General features: G+C 52.1%; 1 protein-coding gene across 1 annotated transcript in view; it reads left to right on the top strand.

Moving 5' to 3' along the window:
• The window catches only part of USP31 (ubiquitin specific peptidase 31), a 155,362-nt gene that overhangs the window by 44,752 nt on the left and 91,630 nt on the right, over positions 1-18,980 (top strand). Inside the window, exon 6 of the mRNA XM_075318123.1 lies at positions 8,875-9,019. Within this exon, the coding sequence (XP_075174238.1) occupies positions 8,875-9,019 (145 nt within the window). The remainder of the gene's footprint in view (positions 1-8,874; positions 9,020-18,980) is intronic.

The raw sequence follows: 18,980 nt of genomic DNA, 5'->3' as shown, positions 1-18,980 counted from the left end.
TGACAGAAACCTTTAAAGGGAACCTGTCAGCAGATTTGGGGCCTATAAGTTGCAGACTCCACCAATGGGCTCTTATATACAGCATTCTAACACTCTGTATATAAGAGACCAGGCCGCTGTGCAGAACGTAAAAATGTCTTCATAATACTTACCTAAGGTGCGGCGCCTCCTCTTTCGGCCATGTTTGTCCTCCTTCTTCTGAAGCCTGGGTGCATGACACGTCCTACGTCATGCACACGCGCCGGCATTCAGGTCCTGAGCAGGCGCACTACAATCCTTTGAGCTGCCCTGAACAGGACATATCAAAGTGCACCTGCGCAGGACCTCAATGCCGGCGCGTGTGCATGACGTAGGACGTGTCATGCACCCAGGCTTCAGAAGAAGGACAAAGATGGCCGAAAGAGGAGGCGCCACACCCGGAGAATAGAGCCACCCATCTGACCCATCTGCACCGCTCCTTAGGTGAGTATTATAAAGTGTTTTCTTCATCGTTCCTTATGGGAGACCCAGACCATGGGTGTATAGCTTCTGCCTCCGGAGGACACACAAAGTACTACACTAAAAAGTGTAGCTTCTCCCTCCGAGCATATACACCCCCTGGATGACCACATCTAGCCAGTTCAATGCTTTGTGTTCAGGAGGACACACACATGCATTCTCATCTGATTTTTGATTTCAAAGAGTTGGAAGAAAAGCGGGTCCAAGCTGGACTCCCGGCATGTCCCTGCTCACCCCACTGTGTCGGCGGTGCTGTTAAGGTTGATTTTACAAGGCTGGAGCCTTTACATGCCGCGCTCCTTCACCATCCGTCGGGCTCTGGCTTGAAGTGGGAGCCATCATGGTTCTCTCTGCTTTGCAGGAGACCGGTCTCCATCCGCAGCCCTTTCAGGACCCTGCCGGACGGAGCGCTCACCCCTCAGGGACCTGGCCCTGCGTCTCATAAGCTAAGTATTGAGACGTTATTGAGGGGTCCCTTGTACATTTATTGTGGGGAGAGTGTGTTATTTCACTTTGCTGTGATTTCCGGCCGGTTCTCTGGTTTTCTCCTGAGAACCGCACCGAGGGTGCCTGCTCGTCGGCCGCATGAGAAAATGTAGGCCCCGGCTTCGGCTGCGGCCTAGTTTCGTTTTCACTGCCCCTGCATGTCAGTCATGCAGGGGGACAGTGCGGCGCCGCCCACCGGCCGTTCAGCTCAGGGGAGGACACTCCTCTCTGAGGAGATGTTTCCCTCCCCTGTATTTCTCCTTGGCCCTCCGGTTCCCGCTCTTGGACTAAACCCCGCCCCCCCTCCTCACTCCGACGCCATTTTATCAGCGTTTACACACTGATCGGCGCTGGCTGCTGCAGCTCTGCATCTGTCTGGGGGTCCAAGCTGTGGAATCCGGAGGGCACACAAAACGGTCTGGTAAGCCACAACCTCTGGTTGTGGACTTTATTATACACTCTCTGGGGGTCATTCTGAAGGAGTGTGTTCTTTAAGAGCCTCCACCTCAGCAGCATGTCTCTCACTAGGAGCAAGGCTGCAAGGCTGTACTCTATATGCACTGCATGTCAGCTCATACTGCCTGAATCGAGCACATATCCTCATTGTGATGCCTGCTCTAACATGGTGGTGCCTCAGCCTGGAGTCTCCCCAGGGGTCCCTCCGGCTGCTCCGGCCCCGGTGGCTGAATCCCCGGCTTGGGTAGCATCGTTTTCTAAAGCTATCTCCCAGTCCTTTGCCGACTCCATGGGACAGCTGTCCCGGACTCTGCTGACCATGCATCAGCCCCCTTCTCAGGGCGCCTCTGCTGCTCCGACTCGCTCTGCAGAGCTCACAGAGGATTTTTCATCTGTTCCCGGACCCCGTCCTCCTAAACGGAGACGCAGGGACTCTTCTCCTTCCTCGTCCCACGGCTCTGATTCACGAGCTGAATTGCAGGGCGAGGAGGATGCCTTTACTGTGGGCTCGGACACTACCTCTATGTACCCCATTGATTTATCTGAGGGGGATGCGGATGTTAGTGACTTGATTGCGTCCATTAATTCCGTACTGGACCTCAATCCACCAGTGTCAGAGGAACAAGCCTCTCTGGTAGAAAAACACCAGTTTACCTCACCTAAGAGAGCAAGGAGTATGTTTTTTAACCACTCCAGTTTTCAGGCCACTGTGACCAAGCCCAGGGCCTGTCCTGACAAACGCTTCCCAAAGCGTAGTTCTTATGAACGTTTTCCCTTTCCACCAGAGGTGGTCAAGGAGTGGGCTCATTCACCAAAGGTAGATCCTCCGGTGTCTAGAATCTCAGCCCGGACAGTTGTATCTGTGGCCGATGGCACCTCACTTAAGGATCTCCCACTGACCGCCAGGTTGACCTTCTGGCCAAATCTGTATATGAGGCGGCAGGGGCCTCGTTCTCCCCGTCTTTTGCAGCGGTGTGGGCTCTTAAGGCCGTCTCTGCTTCTCTGGAGGAGATGCATTCCCTCACCAGGGACTCTATGCCCGAAATGGTTGCCTTAACTTCCCAGGCTTCGGCTTTTTCATCCTATGCCATGTCTGCCATTCTGGAGGCTTCTCACCGCACGGCGGTGGCTTCCGCTAATTCCCTCGCGATCCGCAGGATCTTGTGGCTTCGAGAGTGGAAAGCAGACGCTTCTTCTAAGAAGTACCTTGCTGGGCTCCCCTTTGCTGGGTCCCGGCTGTTCGGTGAACAACTGGATGAAATTATTAAGGAAGCTACTGGCGGGAAGAGTACTTCCTTGCCACAAACTAAAACCAGGAAACCTGTCCAGGGCAGGAACCAGTCGAGGTTTCGTTCCTTTCGTTCCTCTAACTGGTCATCCTCTAAGCCCTCAGCCTCGTCCACTAACTCAGCCAAGGATCGAACACCCAGCTGGCGCACGAAGCCGCGTCCTCAGAAGAGCGGAGGAGCCGCTGCCACTAAGGCAGCCTCCTCTTGACTATCTGGCTGCGCCAGCAACGTCCTTGGTCGGTGGCAGGCTCTCCCACTTTGGAGACGTGTGGTTCCAACACGTCTCTGATCAGTGGGTGCGGGATATCATCTCCCACGGCTACAGGATAGAATTTTCTTCCAGCCCGCCAAACAGATTTTTTCTGTCCACTCCTCCCTGCTCCAAAGCCGCCGCCTTCTCTCAGGCCGTGGCTTCCTTGCAGGCCAACGGAGTAATTGTACCGGTTCCCGCCCGGGAACGGTTCAGAGGTTTCTACTCAAACCTCTTCCTAGTCCCCAAGAAGGACGGTTCCTTCCGGCCCATCCTGGATCTCAAGCTTCTCAACAAGCATGTTCAGGTACGGCACTTTCGCATAGAATCTCTGCGATCGGTCATTGCCTCAATGACCCAAGGAGATTTTCTAGCAGCCATCGACATCAGAGATGCCTATCTGCATGTGCCAATTGCAGTTTCACACCAGCGTTGGCTACGTTTTGCAATCGGAGAGGAACATTTCCAATTCGTGGCTCTTCCCTTCGGGTTAGCCACGGCACCTCGTGTATTCACCAAGGTCATGGCAGCAGTGGTTGCGGTTCTGCACCTCCAGGGGTTGGCAGTGATTCCTTACCTGGACGACCTTCTAGTCAAGGCTTCATCCAGTGTAGACTGTCAGCGGAGTGTCTCGCTCACTCTCGCCACGCTTGTTCAATTCGGGTGGCTTGTCAATCTGCCCAAGTCCACTCTGACCCCGACCCAGGAACTTACGTACCTAGGGATGCAATTCGAGACTCTGCCGGCACTTGTGAAGCTGCCCTTAGTCAAACAGCAGTCCCTTCATCTGGCGATACGCTCTCTGCTGAGGCCCCGCCGTCATTCCATCAGGCACCTCATGCAGGTGCTGGGTCAGATGGTGGCGTCAATGGAAGCGGTTCCCTTTGCCCAGTTCCATCTGTGTCCCCTGCAGCTGGACATTCTCCGCTGTTGGGATAAGCGGACCTCTTCCTTGCACAGGCTAGTGGCTCTGTCGCCACAGACCAGGAGCTCTCTTCAGTGGTGGCTTCGGCCCCTCTGTCTGTCCCAGGGACGCTCCTTTCTGGCCCCGTCCTGGGTGATTCTCACCACAGACGCCAGTCTATCCGGCTGGGGAGCAGTGTTTCTCCACCACCGAGCACAGGGCACTTGGACTCCGTCCGAATCAGCCCTCTCGATCAATGTGCTGGAAATCAGAGCTGTGCTCCTCGCTCTCGTAGCCTTTCACCACCTGTTGGCGGGCAAGCACATTCGAGTCCAGTCAGACAACGCGACAGCAGTTGCCTACATTAATCACCAAGGCGGGACTCGCAGCCGCCTAGCAATGTTGGAAGTTCAACGTATCCTTCAGTGGACGGAGGACTCCAAGTCCACCATATCCGCAGTCCACATCCCAGGCGTAGAAAACTGGGAGGCAGATTATCTCAGCCGTCAAACCGTGGACAGCGGCGAGTGGGCCCTGCATCCGGCAGTGTTCCGGTCAATCTGTCGCAAGTGGGGCACTCTGGAAGTGGATCTAATGGCATCCCGGCACAACAACAAGGTCCCGGTTTACGTGGCTCGCTCCCACGATCCTCAGGCCTTGGCGGCGGACGCGCTGGTTCAGGATTGGTCCCAGTTCCGTCTGGCCTATGTGTTTCCCCCTCTAGCTCTCTTGCCCAGAGTCCTGCTCAAGATCAGAATGGAGGGCCGTCGGGTCATAATCATTGCTCCAGACTGGCCCAGGCGAGCTTGGTACCCAGACCTGCTCCGTCTGTCCGTAGAGGTGCCGTGGCATCTCCCGGACCGCCCAGACCTTCTCTCACAAGGTCCGTTTTTCCGCCAGAATTCTCCGGCTCTCAGATTGACGGCGTGGCTCTTGAGTCCTGGATCCTGACGGCTTCAGACATTCCTTCCGAGGTCATCTCCACTATGACTCAGGCTCGGAAGTCTTCCTCGGCCAGGATTTACCACAGGACTTGGAGAATTTTCCTGTCCTGGTGTCGCTCTTCCGGCCATGCTCCCTGGCCGTTTTCCTTGCCGACCATCCTGTCCTTTCTACAGTCCGGTCTGCAGCTAGGACTATCCCTCAATTCCCTCAAGGGACAGGTCTCGGCTCTGTCAGTGTTGTTCCAGCGGCGTATCGCCCGACTGGCCCAGGTGCGCACCTTCATGCAGGGCGCATCTCACATCATTCCGCCTTACCGGCGGCCTCTGGATCCCTGGGACCTCAATCTGGTCCTCACGGCCTTACAGAAACCACCCTTTGAGCCTCTTAGGGAGGTTTCTTTGTTTCGTCTTTCACAGAAAGTGGTCTTTCTGGTGGCCATAACTTCTCTCAGGAGAGTCTCTGATTTGGCTGCGCTCTCTTCGGAGTCACCCTTTTTGGTTTTTCACCAAGACAAGGTGGTTCTCCGTCCGACTCCGGACTTTCTCCCTAAGGTGGTGTCTCCTTTCCACCTTAACCAGGACAGTTCATTGCCTTCCCTTTGTCCGGCCCCTGTGCATCGCTTTGAGAAAGCGTTGCATACTTTAGATTTGGTGCGGGCGCTCTGGATCTATGTGTCACGCACCGCTGCCCTTAGTCGGTGCACCTCTCTTTTTGTGCTGACCACAGGTCAGCGCAAGGGTCTCTCGGCTTCTAAACCGACCCTAGCTCGTTGGATTAGGTCGGCCATATCCGATGCCTACCAATGTTCTCAGGTGCCCCCCCTCCCCCCCCGCCGGGGATTAGGGCGCACTCGACCAGAGCTGTCGGTGCCTCTTGGGCTTTCAGGCACCAGGCTACGGCTCAGCAGGTCTGTCAGGCTGCCACTTGGTCTAGTCTGCACACCTTTTCGAAGCACTACCAAGTGCATGCTCATGCTTCGGCAGATGCGAGCTTGGGCAGACGCATCCTTCAGGCGGCTGTCGCCCATTTGTGAAGTTAGGTTTTGCCTACTTCTCAGTTTTCTGTTTATTTCCTACCCATGGACTGCTTTGAGACGTCCCATGGTCTGGGTCTCCCATAAGGAACGATGAAGAAAAAGAGAATTTTGTTTACTTACCGTAAATTCTTTTTCTTATAGTTCCGACATGGGAGACCCAGTACCCTCCCTGTTGCCTGTTGGCAGTTCTTGTTCCGTGTGTTTTCACCGGCTGTTGTTGTAGACAGAGGTTCCGGTTATTCCGGGTTTTACTCTATCTCTACTTGTGGGTGGATGTCCTCCTTCAGCTTTTGCACTAAACTGGCTAGATGTGGTCATCCAGGGGGTGTATATGCTCGGAGGGAGGAGCTACACTTTTTAGTGTAGTACTTTGTGTGTCCTCCGGAGGCAGAAGCTATACACCCATGGTCTGGGTCTCCCATGTCGGAACTATAAGAAAAAGAATTTACGGTAAGTAAACAAAATTCTCTTTTTTATGTTCTACACAGCGGCCTGGGCTCTTATATACAGCATGTTAGGATACTGTATACAAGAGCCCGGTGGTGGTGGCCGCAGCTTATAGTGACCAAATGTGGTGACAGGTTCCCTTTAAATGTTTTTGTACTCTCTGCACTTCTAATGTTGGAAAAAATTTAAAGAAAAAAAAATCCACAAATATTTTCCAATCCAAAAAATAATAATAATAAAAAAAATTTGAAATGAAAAAAATAATAAAAAATAAAATAAAAAACAGTGCCAGTATTTCCATTTTTTTTCAATCACAACACTACCACCAAAAAAATACTATCAGTAAAACCATGGCAAATTAACCAATTTTTTATTTTACAAAGTTCATTTTTTTTTTTAACCCCTTAACGACCCATGACGTACTGGGTACGTCATGGATCGTGTGCCGGTATGCCCAGCCCCCTGCCGCCGGCAGGCGGCCGCGATCCGCGCACATATCAGCTGACATGTGTGCCTACTAGCCGCAGGTGGAATCGCTTCCACCCGCGGCCATTAACCCCTTACATTTCGCTGCCAAAATCTTGGCAGCGATATGTATATGGGCGCCGCCATGACAGTCACTTACCCCGCCCCCACCGGAAGTCACGTAACATGATCACGTGACTTTCGGCGGTTGCCATGGTAGCACAGGGTCATGTGATGACGCCTGTAGCTAACATGACTCACTTCCTCTCAATGCCGGAATACAGCCGGCATTGAAAGTGAAGCAGCAAATCTGCAGTTCTCAGCTCTGTAGCTGAGATCTGCAGATGGTGCAGAGCGATCGGATTGCTGATCGCAATAGCCCCCTAGGGGGACTAGTAAAATAAAAAAAAAAAGTAAAAAAAAAAAGTTTTAAAAAATATAAAAAAACCTAAAAGTTCAAATCCACCCCCCTTTCACCCTATTGAAAATTAAAGGGTTAAAAAAAAATAAAAAATACACAGACATTTGGTATCGCCACGTTCAGAAATGCCCGATCTATCAAAATATAAAATCAATGAAGCTGATCAGTAAACGGCGTAGCGGCAAAAAATTCCAAACGCCAAAATTACGTTTTTTGGTCGCCTCAAAATGCAATAACAGGTCAACGATCAAAACGTAGTATCTGCGCAAAAATGGTACCGTTAAAAACGTCAGGTCGAGACGCAAAAAATAAGCCATCACTGAGCCTCAGATCCTGAAAAATGAGAACGCTACGGGTTTTGGAAAATGGCGCAAAACGTGCGCCACGTTTTTTGTACAAGCTTGTGAATTTTTTTAACCCCTTAGATACAAGTGAACCTATACATGTTTGGTGTCTACAAACTCGCACCGACCTGAGGCATCACATAGATACCTCAGTTTTACCATATAGTGAACACAGTGAATAAAATATCCCAAAAACTATTGTACGATCACACTTTTTTTGCAGTTTTTCCGCACTTGGAATTTTTTTGCCGTTTTCCAGTACACTATATGGTAAAACGTATGGTTTCATTTAAAAGTACAACTCGTCCCGCAAAAAACAAGCCCTCATATGGCAAGATTGACGGAAAAATAAAAAAGTTACGCCTCTCGGAAGAAGGGGAGCAAAAAACAAAAACGCAAAAACGGAAAGTGCCCGGGGGCTGAAGGGGTTAAGTTTTTTTTTTTTTTTTTCTTCACAATTTTATATGGTAACATCATGAACAGTGTAATCTCAAAACCACATCTTGGCACGCAAAAAAACCAAAACAAATCTTTATTAAAGGGAACCTGTCACTACTTTTTTGGCCTATAAACTGCGGCCACCACCACCGAGCTCTTATACGCAGCATTCTAACATGCTGTATATAAGAGCCCAGGCCAGGGGGTTTTACATAAAAAAAACAATTTATAATACTTACCTAACTGTCGCGCTGTAGGCCTTATGAGCGTCTCCATTCTCTGGTGCCAACACCTCCTCTTTCGGCCATCTTCGTCCTCTTTCTGAAGCCTGTGCGCATGACGCGTCCTACGTCATACACGCTCGCCGGTCCTGCGCAGGCGCACTACAATACTTTGATCTGGCCTGCTCAGGACCTGAATGCCGGTGAGTGTGGATGACGTCGGACCCGTCATGCACCGCGGCTAGTGAAGGAGAACAAAGATGGACAAAAGAGGCGGCGCTGGGAACCTGACAACAGAGATGCCCATATGGCCAACCATGCGACCGTTAGGTAAGTATTATATAATGATTTTTATGTTCTACATAGCGGCCTGGGCTCTTATATACAGCATGTTAGAATGCTGTATATAAGAGCCCGGTGGTGGTGGCCGCAGCTTATACGCCAAAAGAGTGGTGACAGGTTCCCTTTTAAACTTGAAGGATGGAGAAATCTAAATATGATGGTTCTTGGAGGAAGGGGAGGAAATACTGAGTGCCGAAACAAATGGCAAAACTTAAAAAAGGAACGTATAAGCGATTTGCATTGTATTGTATTGTGTGTAATGTCTGGAGCGGGGAAGGGGCACTGGTTCTGTCACCTGCTTCCATCTTTTTTTTTCTTCTCTCTCCCTCCAGATCGTAATAACCGAAATGTATTTTGATGGCTTCCATCGCTCCTTCTCTGACACCGACGACTTGGATACCATCCAGGAGAGCGACTGTATATTTGCCTTCGAGACCCCAGAGATCTTCACCTCTGATGGAATCATAGGCCAGAGAGGTAACGGTTGTGTAGACTTGTGCAGGACAATCTGCAGTGGCGTGCAAAAGTCTTAGGCAGGTGTGGAAAAATGCTGCAAAGTTAGAATCTACTGGTTGGAGACGTCCGACCAAAAGTGGTCTTCATGGATCAATTGCATACCTTAGGAAACCAGGTTAATGATATTAACTGTAGGCGCCGAAAACATGAGAACTGGGGTGCAGAAAAATGTCACCAGGTGCTCTAGACTGACGAGCCAAAATATTGGCAGGAACAGAAGGAAGTTGGAAAAAAGTACAATAATGGGTGACTGCAGTGAAGCAGGTGGAGGCTCCTGTAAATTTGGGGTGCATTTTAGTAAATTGATTTGGATTAATGGTGTTCTCAGTGTTGAGAAATACAGGCAGATACTTACCGATCATGTAATATCATCAGGGAGGCGTCTGATAGGCTCAAACATATAGACAGTCGTTAAATAGAACCTGTCGGCTTCCTCTGGCCTCCCATACCTCTACCATGATTTTTGTTTTGTTTTGTTTTTTTGTTTTTTTATCTGAATAAGACCCTTTTTGTCTTTATAGATTAATGAATCTCAATAAAATCAAAAGTATTCAACACGTCACCAATTTACTAAGTAAATATATTGACATGAATTTCTCACCAGATGTCCGTAACAACCCATCCAATCCACACAAGCAAAGAAATCAAACCATAGATGTCTATAAATTACGTTATGTGAAATAATGAGAAGTGACACAGAGAAAAAGTATGAAAAGTCATGTGATCAGCTGAGATCTTACAATAATTAGAAAGCAATCTGGCCACTTAGTGAAAAATATCAGCTGGTTCAACTGATGGTCTATAAAAAGTCATTTCCAAGGTGTGACACAAGAAACATCGCATGATGGGTAAAACCAGTGAGCTGTCTCAAGACATTCACAACCTTATTTTTGCTAAACATGCTGATGGCATTGGTTACAGAAGAATGTCTAAACAACTGAAGGTTACAGTGTGCGCTGTTGGGACCATAGTGCGGAAGTGGAAAGAACTTAATTTCACCATAAAACGGCCACGACTAGGTGCTCCCCAAAAGATTTCAGACAGAGGAGTGAAAAAAATTATTAGAAGAGTTGTCCAAGAGCCAAGGACCACCTGTGGAGAGCTACAGAAAGACCTAGAATCAGCAGTTACAGTTGTTTTAAAGAAAACAAAAAATAAAATCCTCCCCCCCCCCCGCCCCCCACCATGGCCTGTATGCACGCTCCTGTATGTACGCTCCTGTATGCACGCTCCTGTATGCACGCTCACCACGCAAGACTCCACTGCTGAACAAAAAGCAAATTCAAGAGCATTTTCTTTGTCGCTCCATTGGGAGACCCAGACAATTGGGGTGTATAGCTTCTGCCTCCGGAGGCCACACAAAGTATTACACTTTAAAAAGTGTAACCCCTCCCCTCTGCCTATACACCCTCCCGTGCATCACGGGCTCCTCAGTTTTTTGCTTTGTGTGGAAGGATGCACACATCCACTCATGCATTCTCAACTTAGTTATGTCGGTTGGAAGAAAAGAGGGCCCCCACGGGGCCCCCGGCATGTTCCCTTCTCACCCCACTATGTCGGCGGTGCTGTTAAGGTTGAGGTACCCATTGCGGGTACAAAGGCCGGAGCCTCATGCCGTTTTCCTTCACCATCCCTTAGTGGCTCTGGGAGAAGTGGGATCCTGACCGGTCATCCATTCACTGGGACCGGGCTCCCTCCGCAGCCCCTGTGGGAATCTGCTGGACAGGAGTCTATTCATCCTCAGGGACCGGGCCCTGCATCTATAAGGTACTCTGTGTCCCCATGGGAATTGTGCATGGAGCGCCTTCTTCCCGGACGCTGCAGCAGCTGCTGATTTGTGAAGACCGGCGGACTTCCGCGCCGACCGCGCCTGCTTGTCGGCCGCGGTCTTAAATTTAGTCCCCGGCTTCATCGCGGCCTAGTAGCAAAAATCCCGCCCCCGGGCCTGCCTGTCAGGGGTAAGGGCGGGACGGCCGGCCTGACGTCGGCTGTGAGGGCCGGAGCATCCTGTATGTTTCCTCCCCCCTCACTGATCACTGTGGGGACCCCAGATTCCCGCACTTTTCTAGCACCGCCCACGGCTCCACTCCTCCCCTGAGAGCTCCGGCAGCCATATTTTTGGCATTCTGCCGGTGGAGGATTATCAGAGAAGAGCTCTGCAGCTCTGGGAGACCTAAGGCAGGGAATCTGAAGGACACACACTCCGCTTTTTAGCGGTCGGTCAGCCACACCGGTCACCCGATGCTGGTCCCCCCCCAGGGTGCCGGAATAGATACGTATTTATATACATATTTCTGTTCGGTCGGGCTGTATACCCCTTCCCATATACCCTCAGTGATCACTCTCCTAGGAGACAACAGCATGTCGTCCACAAGGAGCAAAGCTGCTAAGGCACAGGGTTTTTTTGCGACCTGTACCTCTTGTGCGGCTATGTTACCTGCGGGTTCCACCTACCCTCACTGTGAGCAATGCTCGACCCCTGTTTCGCTTGCTCAGCCGGAGCCTCGGTCACTAGTGGGCCCCTCGGCTCATGTAGACCCCCCTGTTCCCCCTGTCCAGGCGGCAGGGACAGAGTTTGCTGCGTTTGCTGAGAAACTCTCGGAGTCACTTTCACAATCCATGGCTCAGTCTATGGACAAATGGTCTGCCAAGCTGCTAGAAGCTTTGCAGTCCAGACCGGTCCTTACACAGGCCCCGGTCCCCGTTAGCTCGTCGCCTCCAGGCCCCTCTCGGTCCGCGCCGCAGCGCGCTCCCAGGTTGGGCCCTAGGTCCCACGCGGAGGACTCCTGCCCGGACCTCAGTCCTAGACCGACTAAGCGGGCCCGCTGGGAATCTTCCCCGACTTCTTCACGCTGCTCGGGTTCCCAGCTCGAGGACTCTCTGGAGGACGAGGCGGACGTCGCAGCTCAGGGCTCTGAACCGGACGTTGCCCTCAATCTTGATACACCTGAAGGGGACGCCTTAGTAAATGATCTTATCTCGTCCATCAACCAGGTGTTAGATCTGTCTCCCCCGCCTCCACCTGTAGAGGAGTCGGCTTCTCAGCAGGAGAAACACCAGTTTCGGTTCCCCAAACGTACACTGAGTGCGTTTTTTCGATCACTCTAACTTCAGAGATGCTGTCCAGAAGCCCAGAGCGGTTCCGGACAAGCGCTTTACTAAGCGCCTCACTGACACACGTTACCCCTTCCCCTCTGACGTAGTTAAGGGTTGGGCTCAGTGTCCCAAGGTGGATCCTCCAGTCTCTAGATTGGCGGCTAGATCTGTGGTATCGGTGGCAGATGGCTCATCGCTAAAGGATGCCACTGACAGGCAGATAGAGCTTCTGGTGAAATCCATCTATGAAGCCACGGGCGCGTCTTTTGCCCCGGCCTTTGCAGCCGTGTGGGCACTACAAGCTATCTCAGCTTGTCTGGCTGAGATTAATGCGGTTACACGTAATTCTGCTCCTCAGGTTGCGTCTTTGACTTCTCAGGCGTCAGCTTTTTCTTCCTACGCCATGAACGCAGTCCTAGATTCTGCTAGCCGTACAGCGGTGGCATCCGCTAATTCTGTGGCAGTCCGCAGGGCCATGTGGCTGCGCGAATGGAAGGCAGACTCGGCCTCCAAGAGGTTCTTAACCGGTTTGCCGTTTTCTGGCGACCGATTGTTTGGCGAACGATTGGATGAGATTATTAAGGAATCCAAGGGAAAGGACTCCTCCTTACCCCAGTCCAAACCTAAGAGACCTCAGCAACGGAAAATTCAATCGAGGTTTCGGTCCTTTCGTCCCTCCGCCAAGTCCCAATCCGCTTCGTCCAGCAGGCCGGAGAAAGGCCAGAGGAACTCCTATGCGTGGCGGTCTAAGTCACGCCCACAAAAGGCCGCCAGAGGCGCTGCCTCCAAGGCGGCCTCCTCATGACTCTCGGCATCCCCGAACCGCATCCTCGGTCGGTGGCAGGCTCTCCCGCTTTTGCAACGCCTGGTGGCCACATGTTCAAGACCGATGGGTGAGAGACATTCTGTCTCACGGTTACAGGATAGAGTTCAGCTCTCGTCCTCAGACTCGTTTCTTCAGAACCTCTCCGCCCCCCGCTCGGGCCGACGCACTTTTTCAGGCAGTGGTCACTCTGAAGACAGAGGGAGTTGTGATCCCTGTTCCCCCTCAGGAACATGGTCGCGGCTTTTACTCCAACTTGTTCGTGGTGCCAAAGAAGGACGGATCATTCCGTCCCGTTCTGGACCTCAAACTGCTCAACAGACATGTGAGCACCAGACGGTTTCGGATGGAATCTCTCCGCTCGGTCATCGCCTCGATGTCACAAGGAGACTTCCTAGCATCGATCGACATCAAGGATGCTTATCTCCATGTGCCGATCGCACCCGAACATCAACGCTTCTTGCGTTTCGCCATCGGGGACGAACACCTTCAGTTCGTGGCATTGCCTTTCGGCCTGGCGACAGCCCCACGGGTGTTCACCAAAGTCATGGCATCCGTTGTGGCGGTCCTACACTCTCAGGGCCACTCGGTGATTCCCTACTTAGACGATCTCCTAGTCAGGGCACCTTCTCGGGTGGCGTGTCAACACAGCCTTACAGTCGCTCTGGCGACTCTCCAGCAGTTCGGGTGGATAATCAACTTCCCAAAATCCCAGATGACACCGACCCAATCACTGACTTACCTCGGGATGGAGTTTCATACACAGTCAGCGGTAGTCAAGCTACCGCTGGACAAACAGCTTTCCCTGCAGGCAGGGGTGCAATCTCTTCTTCGGGGTCAGTCATACCCCTTGAGGCGCCTCATGCACTTCCTGGGGAAGATGGTGGCAGCGATGGAGGCAGTGCCGTTCGCGCAATTCCATCTGCGGCCACTCCAATGGGACATTCTCCGCAAATGGGACAGGAGGTCGACTTCCCTCGACAGGAACGTCTCTCTGTCCCTTGCAACCAAGACGTCTCTTCAGTGGTGGCTCCTTCCCAATTCTCTATCGCAAGGAAGATCCTTCCTACCCCCAACCTGGGCTGTGGTCACCACGGACGCGAGCCTGTCAGGGTGGGGAGCGGTTTTCCTCTACCACAGGGCTTAGGGAACCTGGACTCCGGTAGAGTCCTCCCTTCAGATCAATGTTCTGGAGATAAGGGCAGTGTATCTAGCCCTATTGGCCTTCCATCGGTGGCTGGAGGGCAGACAGATCCGTATACAGTCGGACAACGCCACTGCCGTCGCATACATCAACCATCAGGGTGGCACGCGCAGTCGTCAGGCCTTCCAGGAAGTCCAGCGGATTCTGCAGTGGGTGGAAGCCACAGCCTCCACGATCTCCGCAGTTTACATCCCGGGCGTAGAAAACTGGGAAGCAGATTTTCTCAGTCGTCAGGGCATGGACGCGGGGGAATGGTCTCTGCACCCAGACGTGTTTCGAGAGATCTGTCGCCGCTGGGGAACGCCGGACGTCGATCTCATGGCGTCACGACACAACAACAAGGTCCCGGCCTTCATGGCACGGTCTCAGGATCACAGAGCTCTGGCGGCGGACGCATTAGTTCAGGATTGGTCGCAGTTTCGACTGCCTTATGTATTTCCTCCTCTGGCGATGCTGCCCAGAGTGTTACGCAAGATCAGGTCCGACTGTCGTCGCGCCATTCTCGTCGCTCCAGATTGGCCGAGGCGATCGTGGTACCCGGATCTGTGGCATCTCACGGTGGGTCAACCGTGGGCGCTTCCAGACCGCCCAGACTTGCTGTCACAAGGGCCGTTTTTCCATCTGAATTCTGTGGCCCTCAACCTGACTGTGTGGCCATTGAGTCCTGGCTCCTAGCGTCTTCAGGATTACATCACTCCGAAGAGTGTCGGAGCTTGCAGCGCGGTCATGCAAAGCCCCCTTCCTGTTTTTTCACCAGGATAAGGTGGTTCTGCGTCCTGTCCCGGAATTTCTCCCTAAAGTGGTATCCCCTTTTCATCTCAATCAGGATATCTCCTTACCTTCATTTTGCCCTAATCCAGTTCACCAATGTGAAAAGGATTTGCACTCTTTGGATCTGGTGAGAGCACTCCGGTTCTACGTGTCTCGCACGGCGCCCCTGCGTCGTTCAGATGCGCTCTTTGTCCTTGTCGCTGGCCAGCGTAAGAGTTCGCAGGCTTCCAAGTCAACCTTGGCTCGGTGGATCAAGGAACCGATTCTTGAAGCCTACCGTTCTTCTGGGCTTCCGCTTCCTTCAGGGCTAAAAGCCCATTCTACCAGAGCCGAGGGGTGCGTCCTGGGCATTGCGGCACCGGGCTACGGCTCAGCAGGTGTGTCAGGCAGCTACGTGGTCTAGTCTGCACACTTTCACGAAACACTATCAGGTGCATACTTATGCTTCGGCAGACGCCAGTCTAGGTAGGCGAGTCCTTCAGGCGGCGGTTGCCCACCTGTAAGAGGGGGGGCCGTTTCGGCTCTTTTTATCGAGGTATTCTTTTACCCACCCAGGGACTGCTTTTGGACTTCCCAATTGTCTGGGTCTCCCAATGGAGCGACAAAGAAAAAGGGAATTTTGTTTACTTACCGTAAATTCCTTTTCTTCTAGCTCCTATTGGGAGACCCAGCACCCGCCCCTGTTCCCTTCGGGCTGGTTGTTCTTTTGTGTACACATGTTGTTCATGTTGAATTGTTCTTTTGGTTCATGGTTCAGTTCTCCGAACATCCTTCGGATTGAATTTACCTTGAACCAATTTATAAGTTTCCTCCTTCCTGCTTTTGCACCAAAACTGAGGAGCCTGTGATGCACGGGAGGGTGTATAGGCAGAGGGGAGGGGTTACACTTTTAAAGTGTAATACTTTGTGTGGCCTCCGGAGGCAGAAGCTATACACCCCAATTGTCTGGGTCTCCCAATAGGAGCTAGAAGAAAAGAAATTTACGGTAAGTAAACAAAATTCCCTTCTTTAAAGTTTGCACAACAATTAGACAAGCCTGTGAAATACTGGGAGAATATAGTCTGGTCAGATGAGACCAAAATTGATGTCTTTGGATGAGATAACACACACACACCATGTTTATAGGCCGAAAGGCAAATCACCCCAAAACACCAACAGTGTAGTGTGGAGGTGAGACCACCATGGTGTGTGGCACTTTTTTTAGCATATAACACTGGTAAATGCCATATAATTGAAGGAAGGAGGAATGGACAATGTACCTAGACATTGTTGATAAAAATTCTTCTGCCATCTACCAGGATGATGAAGATGAAACGAGGGAGGACATTTCAGCAGACAATGATCCCAAACACACAGCCAAGGAAACTCTCAACTGGTTTCAGAGAAACAAAATATTTCTTTGTCGCTCCATTGGGAGACCCAGACAATTGGGTGTATAGCTTCTGCCTCTGGAGGCCACACAAAGTATTACACTTTAAAAAGTGTAACCCCTCCCCTCTGCCTATACACCCTCCCGTGAACCACGGGCTCCTCAGTTTTATGCTTTGTGTGGAAGGAGGCACACATCCATGAGGCATTGCAGTCCAGACCGGGCTCTTCACAGGCACCGGCCCCTGTTAGTTTGTCTCCTCCAGGGCCTTCTCGGTCCGCGCCGCAGCGCGCTCCCAGGATAGCCCCTAGGTCCCAGGCGGAGGACTCCTGCCCGGATCGCAGTCCCAGACCGGCTAAGTGGCCTCGCTGGGACTCTTCCCCGGCCTCCTCACTCTGCTCTGGATCTCAGCTTGAGGACTCTCAGGATGACGAGGCGGACGTGGGAGCTCAGGGCTCTGACCCTGACTTCGCCCTCAACCTTGATACCCCTGAGGGGGACGCCTTAGTAAATGATTTTATTTCGGCCATCAACCAGGTGTTGGATCTCTCTCCCCCGCCTCCACCTGTAGAGGAGTCGGCTTCTCAGCAGGAGAAACACCAATTTCGATTCCCCAAACGTACGCGCAATACGTTTTTTGATCACTCTAACTTCAGGGACGCTGTCCAGAAGCCCAGAGCGGTCCCGGACAAGCGTTTTGCTAAAAGGCACTCTGACACGCGTTATCCCTTTCCACCTGAAGTCGTTAAGGGCTGGGCACAATCTTCCAAGGTGGATCCTCCAGTCTCTAAATTGGCTGCTAGGTCCGTTGTGTCTGTTACCGATGGCTCATCCCTGAAGGATGCCACTGACAGACAGAGCTCTTGGTGAAGTCTATTTATGAGGCCACGGGCGCGTCTTTCGCCCCGGCCTTTGCGGCTGTGTGGGCTCTCCAAGCAATCTCGGCTTGTCTGACTGAGATTAATGCTGTCACACGGAACTCTGCTACGCATGTTTCTTCCTTGACCTCTCAGGCATCAGCTTTTTCGTCCTACGCCATGAACGCCGTCCTGGACTCCACTAGCCGTACGGCTGTAGCATCTGCTAACTCCGTGGCAGTCCGCAGGGCCATGTGGCTGCGCGAATGGAAAGCAGACTCTGCTTCCAAAAGGTTCTTAACTGGTTTGCCTTTTTCTGGCGAACGTTTATTTGGCGAACGATTGGATGAAATTATTAAGGAATCCTCGGGAAAGGACTCCTCCTTACCCCAGTCGAAACCTAAGAGACCTCAGCAGAGAAAAATCCAATCGAGGTTTCGGTCCTTTCGTCCCTCCGCCAAGCCCCAATCCTCTTCGTCCAACCGGCCGGAGAAAGGCCAGAGGAACTCCTATGCGTGGCGGTCCAAGTCACGCCCCCAAAAGGCCGCAGGAGGCACTGCCTCCAAGACGGCCTCCTCATGACTCTCGGCCTCACCTAGCCACATCCTCGGTCGGTGGCAGGCTCTCCCGCTTTGGCGACGCCTGGTGGCCACACGTTCAAGACCGGTGGGTGAGAGACATTCTGTCTCATGGTTACAGGATAGAGTTCAGCTCCCGACCTACGGCTCGTTTCTTCAGAACCTCTCCACCCCCCTCACAGGCCGAAGCACTTTTTCAGGCAGTGGACGCTCTAAAGATGGAAGGAGTTGTGATTCCCGTTCCCCTTCAGGAACGTGGTCGCGGATTTTACTCCAACTTGTTCGTGTTGCCAAAAAAGGACGGGTCATTCCGTCCCGTTCTGGACCTCAAGCTACTCAACAGACATGTGAGAACCAGACAGTTTTGGATGGAATCTCTCCGCTCGGTCATCGCTTCGATGTCACAAGGAGACTTCCTAGCATCGATCGACATCAAGGATGCTTATCTCCATGTGCCGATCGCACCCGAACATCAACGTTTCCTGCGTTTCGCCATCGGGGACGAACACCTCCAGTTCGTGGCATTGCCTTTCGGCCTGGCGACAGCCCCACGGGTGTTCACCAAAGTCATGGCATCCGTCGTGGCGGTCCTGCACTCTCAGGGCCACTCGGTGATTCCCTACTTAGACGATCTCCTAGTCAGGGCCCCTTCTCGGGTGGCGTGTCAACAAAGCCTTACCGTCGCTCTGGCGACTCTCCAGCAGTTCGGGTGGATCATCAATTTCCCGAAATCCAAGTTGACTCCGACCCAATCACTGACTTATCTCGGGATGGAGTTTCATACCCAGCCAGTGTTAGTCAAGCTACCGCGGGACAAGCAGCTTTCTCTGCAGGCGGGGGTGCAATCACCTCTTCGGAGTCAGTCACACCCCTTAAGGCGCCTCATGCACTTCCTGGGGAAGATGGTTGCAGCTATGGAGGCAGTACCGTTCGCGCAATTCCATCTACGGCCACTCCAATGGGACATTCTTCGCAAATGGGACAAGAGTTCGGCTTCCCTCGACAAGAACATCTCTCTTTCTTCATCGTTCCTTATGGGAGACCAAGACCATGGGTGTATAGCTTCTGCCTTCGGAGGACACACAAAGTACTACACTAAAAGTGTAGCTCCTCCCTCCGAGCATATACACTCCCCGGATGACAAATCCAACCAGTTCAATGCTTTGTGTTCAGGAGGTCACACACACACATGCATCCTCTGAATTTTGATTTTTGATTTCAAAG

This window comes from Anomaloglossus baeobatrachus, chromosome 7, assembly GCF_048569485.1.
Source record: "Anomaloglossus baeobatrachus isolate aAnoBae1 chromosome 7, aAnoBae1.hap1, whole genome shotgun sequence".
Classification (NCBI taxonomy): domain Eukaryota; kingdom Metazoa; phylum Chordata; class Amphibia; order Anura; family Aromobatidae; genus Anomaloglossus; species Anomaloglossus baeobatrachus.
Note: the sequence above shows the minus strand (reverse complement) of the source record. Positions and strands in the feature narration are given on the sequence as shown.